This window comes from Cydia pomonella, chromosome 19, assembly GCF_033807575.1.
Source record: "Cydia pomonella isolate Wapato2018A chromosome 19, ilCydPomo1, whole genome shotgun sequence".
NCBI lineage: Eukaryota > Metazoa > Arthropoda > Insecta > Lepidoptera > Tortricidae > Cydia > Cydia pomonella.
The window spans coordinates 3,131,464-3,136,762 of NC_084721.1; the positions used below are offsets into that span (position 1 = coordinate 3,131,464).

General features: G+C 40.3%; 1 protein-coding gene across 1 annotated transcript; it reads left to right on the plus strand.

Annotated features, from left to right (window-relative positions):
- Positions 1-654: 654 nt before the first annotated feature.
- LOC133528613 (uncharacterized) lies at positions 655-2,260 on the plus strand. The gene is made up of 2 exons (XM_061866059.1): positions 655-1,339; positions 1,510-2,260. Exons 1-2 carry the CDS (start codon positions 1,309-1,311, stop codon positions 2,148-2,150), a joined length of 672 nt encoding a protein of 223 aa, XP_061722043.1. The 5' UTR covers positions 655-1,308; the 3' UTR covers positions 2,151-2,260.
- The last annotated feature ends 3,039 nt before the right edge of the window (positions 2,261-5,299 follow it).

The window sequence follows — 5,299 nt, forward strand, 5'->3', positions numbered from 1 at the left end:
ATTTTATTAAGACGAATTCTTCGGCAAAATCTAGTCCGTAATAACTACTAAAGAAAAGACGCATATTGCTGTTCCGCACATGATCAGTGGGATACTAGACCGTTCGGGCGTTCTCGGTTCCGCTCGGTACAGCATTGCTACGAGGCCTACAAGTAATTATTAGAGTTGGCAAAACTTTATGATCGTTCACAAATAACCATAGATAAAATAATGACATAAATTTTGACAACCCTGAATAACCGGAAGAGATAGTAGTAGGGAGGATATGCCGATTCCAGCTCACTTTAGGTATTTATCTCCCCCTCACCCCCCTCTCCCCTCACCCCCCTCCCCCTCTCCCCCTCACCCCCCTCACCCCCCCCCCCCTCACCCCCCCTCACCCCCCTCCCCCTCACCCCCCTCACCCCCCTCCCCCCTCTCCCCCTCACCCCCCTCCCCCCCTCCCCCCTTCCCCGCCGCCCCCTCCCCCCCACCCCCCTCCCCCTCCCCCCTCCCCCTCACCCCTCACCCCCCCCCTCCCCGCCGCTGCCCCTGGCCTGCGCCACTTGGTAGTTCGGCAAAGATCCGTTAGATGGCGCCACTAGCCCCCCCCCCTTCCCGCCGCCTCCCCGCCCTCCCCCGCCCCCTCCCCGCCGCTGCCCCTGGCCCTGCGCCCCTTGGTAGTTGTGCATATATCCTCGCCAGTTGGCGCTACTTTCTATGTTTAAGGTATTTATCTCCCGAGGGAAAACTTCGCTAAAATAGATGGCACCACTTTGTACGTGTACGACAAACAAAAAGTGACGAGGTGGCCTCCAGTGGCGAAGGTCGGATTCGAACCAGCGTCTTTAGCTAACCGGGGGGGGCGTCTTTAGCCAGTTAACGTCATGAACCCCTAGGCCACCCCGTCACGGTGAAACTGGTCCTAATTTCTCGACTATATATGCAATCGTAATGAGACTAGGCGTTATGTGAAATTCGCATGTATCGATGCCAATTTCCTATAGCTCGTTGAGCAATAATGTAAATGACTACATTTGACCTCGCTCGACAAAGATGGTTCAGTTTGCACCGAAAGTTGAGGTAAGTACATATATTTATATTTTAATTATTACAAAATAATGTAGTTTCGTTTCCTGTACGATAACTTAACAAACAAATCTTTTCCTCTTTTCATATAGTTCATGAGAATCGTTTCACACGTTTCTTTACCACATGCGCCCCGCCCGCCCGTCTACACCCCACCCCTCAACTGAATTTTTCTGCTATAAAAGAGCATGTTGAACCATATTCCCACTACAGTGTCACAACGAATATTGCGTTGAAATCATGGATCCGCAAGCTTCATCACATACCAAATGTAAGTATAGTTGTATTATACTCACATTAACATTTGAGTATTTCACCTCTGTTCTGTCTTTGTAGTTTAAATAATCTATCACTTTCGACCTATCCCCTATGTTCTCAATTAGGAATACTTGCTTACTTTTAATATAAATAATAACAATATTTTTATTATATTTTCCCCAGCCGACAACAATACCATCACCACTTGGTGCTGCCAGTGCTGGTTGTCCACCACCACAAGCGGCGGCGGCGGCTGTGACGGTGGCTGTAGCAGCTCCACTTCGCAATCGTCACCCGGACCACAACCGATGGCAACAGCAAAGGCACTGTTAAAACAAGACGATGGGGACAAGGGAAAAACAAACTGCCTAGAGAGCGCTTCTGAGAGCGATACGAGCGATGAAATGAAATCTTTTTATCAAGGATGTAAAAGCAAGTGGATAAAAGCGTTCCAGAACAATACTCTGATTAATAGATGGCGCCTCCCCATGCCATTTCACACATTTAGAGCGGAAGTAGCGAGATTGTTAAAACGATTGTATATCGAAGGTCACCATGACGATTGTCATATTTACCCGTTAATTGTAATGTGGGACGATTTAAACGATGACGTAGAAGAGATAGTGGGAGATGCTCAAATCAACTATCAAGACTGGATTGCGTTATTAGGTGGCGTTACAGCGGAACTATTTTCACGCGTGGTGTTCAATACTAAATCTTTTAATTATTTAATCAATGTAATATTTTGTGTGCTAGGTCCAAACATAATAGCTTCCGGTGATTATGAATGTGAACCTAAATGTAAGAATGCTCGTACATATTAAGGTGATGATGCATTTATTCCTTGTCATTGTTTAATTTTAAATTGTTAGCTCGCTGCGAATGTAAATGTTTTAATGTACACGTATTAATAATAAATTCATATTACTGAATATAGGAATGTTTTATTGAGTGAAACCTCATTGATTTGGAGTAAATGAATATTTATTGAGTAAAATAGTTACACAATGTTATCTTTTTCTATCCAACTTTTTTCATTTAAGCCAAGCCATTTTACATACACTTTATTTCCACGACGCTTTAAAACTTTTTCCACTAGATAAATGTCATTGTGTTTAGTTTTCTGCAACTCTTGTTCATAAAAACATCCAGAGATGGGTTGGTGATTAGCGTCTTGAAGTAAATAGGTCACTGGATTAGTAGTTTGCACTTTAGTTATTGTAAATATTTCCGTAGTCCAATTGCCGGTGTAGCCTTTGGCGAAAGTGGATTTATATTTACTAATTCTCACATGTTGACCGACCTTGAACTTGGCACGTGGTTTGACTTTAATGTGATTGTAGACTTTATGTAACAACTGTTTAGAGTTGTTTTTATTCACACTCGCCGGTGCCATACCGATAGTACGATGCAGTTTGTTATTGTAATATTGTTCCACTTCACTTGTCAGCTGTATCCATTTGTAGGAACCATTCATGCTAAATTGTTTCCAAATCCAATGTTTTAAGGTTCTAATTAGCCTTTCCACTATGGAAGCTTTCATGACACTATAGGTAGAGTAGTGATTGATATGATGATGTTTCATGAGCGATTTAAATTTGACATTGAAAAACTCTTTTCCATCATCTGATTGAATATTCTTGGGCTTTCTCCCGTTTTCACTCAAAATTCTGCTCATTGCCTTTGTAACATCTTCAGCGCTCTTAGACTTTAGCGGTTGCATCCAAGCGTATTTGGAAAAGGTATCGATACACACTAGAATATACTTGTAGTTGTTATTATCCTTGGAGTACTTTTGCATATCAATTAGATCAATCTGCCATGTGTCATCGAGCCCCCTCTGAATGAATCGACGACGTGGAAATGTTTTTCTCGCATACCTGTGTATCTCGTTGACCACTTGAGCTTTACTCATTTTTCTTCAATCGCTTTCCTGGAGCTATTGCCGTTGCTGATGGTGTTTGGGCTGGTTGTGGTGCGTGTGTTTGTGTAGTAATTCTAGCTGATAATTGTTCAACCTTTACCCGTAAATCTTTTATATCTTTAATATTTGCCTTTAGCTTTGTGTTTAAAAATACTACTTGTTCATCCAATTCAGCCCTACAAATAGCATCAGTTTTAAGAAAAGATTTATGAATTCCTGCCACCCGTCTATTTTCAAAATTTACTAAATCTCGTTCCACTTTCAAGTCGTCACGGATTGTAGACTCGCTACCCAAGTATTGTCCAAACTTGTTAAGAGGCATTGTGAAAGTGAACGATGGGGGAGGCCTCATCGGTATTTATAACAAGGTAGCAAGGGGGGAGAGGCTTAGTTACAAAACATGTCTGTTTTATTAGATAACAGCTCAGAACAGGTTTAAAAACAGCTAAAACAGAAGAGGGTCTGTTTTCTTACTTTAAAATTATACCGCTCTCAGTCAGTTCCTCAACGATTGCATTGATCTCGTTCGAATGAGAGGTGTTGCCAGCATTCTGTGATGCTATCAAAAGCTGTAAACGGCTCACCAGTTCGTTGGGATCATCCCAATAGATATAATCAGTTTTAGGATAAAAAGTTTTAGTTGTTAATACATCTCTTCTACCAGAGTTCAAACATCCACCTTCTTTATGTTTCTTTGATTCTTGTGGTTGTTTAATGTAACATTGATATTTTACACTTCTATCTCCACTCAATTGGCCGTTTGGCGAGAATCCTCTACGATGAGCGTTTGTAATGTCTAAAATATTATTGTAATCCTCTACATCTTTTCTCAAAACTATATTCTTGTTTGGTATTCTTTTAAAGATAAGTTCCAACAGTCCAGGAGTTAGGTTGAATCGTGAATCTTTAATATGTAACACGTCATCAATGATTTTAACCCGACTATTACCAATATGCATTTTATTATCCTTGAGATAAACACCAAATGGTATTTTTGATGTTTTTAAAAGATGTTTCATATATTTATTTTGTAGATCATCAATACTACTATTACCACTACCACCACCTTCATCAAATTCAAGAGCCGACTTCATATCTTCAGCATCGCTAAACTCTTCATCTCCCTCTGTTTTTCTTTCATCATCATCATCATCATTATCAGCATCATCATTAGAATCATCTTCATCATCATCATCATCATCAGCAGCATCATCAAACTGTTGTGTTTTTGTAAAAAGATTATTACTCCACTTAATCAGTTTACTATTGGGTTCTTCGGTTTTAATCAGATATTTCCTTTTACGTGAATGTTTTGACAATGGTGTGGAGGTCTTTATCAAAGGGAGCTGGGGGTTATTCATTACTGCTGGTTTAGCATTGTCATCATTATTATTATTACCTTTAGATTCTAAAGCTTTAGTCATTAAAACATTGAGCGGTTTTGTAATTGGTTCAAAGGTTTGAGCTAGCGAAGTGTCAAGCAAAGTTTTATCTGCTCGCAACGCTTTTACTTTTCTCTTTACACTCTCAATGGAATCTACGAGTTTCCGTTTCAACTTTTTATTACCAAACATATTTTATTTTATAGTGTATGTGCTGATGCTGCTTTTGCTGCTGCTGCTGCTTTTGGTACGGCCGATGCTAATATGTTGATAGGATATAAATTAAACGACGTTGTTCTTCAGTAGCTGACAACATAAAACTGATAATAAACCGGAGATGACACTAAATTTTATACAATAATGAAAACGTCAAATCCTTTACGATATCGACCCTTATTAATGTCTCTCTCCTTGTCGATTGTTAAAAAAGTGTACTTTTTCTGCCAACACTCGCGACAAATTTCCTTAAACTGTTCCCAACCCATATCGGTATTCACGTGATCGTCATAGGCATGTTTTAAATTCAACTCGTCCTGTTTGAATAGCAATATAAGATTGGCATTATCACGTACCAACTGTTTAGGTATCCTACTATATGTCTGGCATAAGTAGAAACAATCTAACCAACGATGACGTCCCATTGCAAAGTACTGACGAATGGCATCTT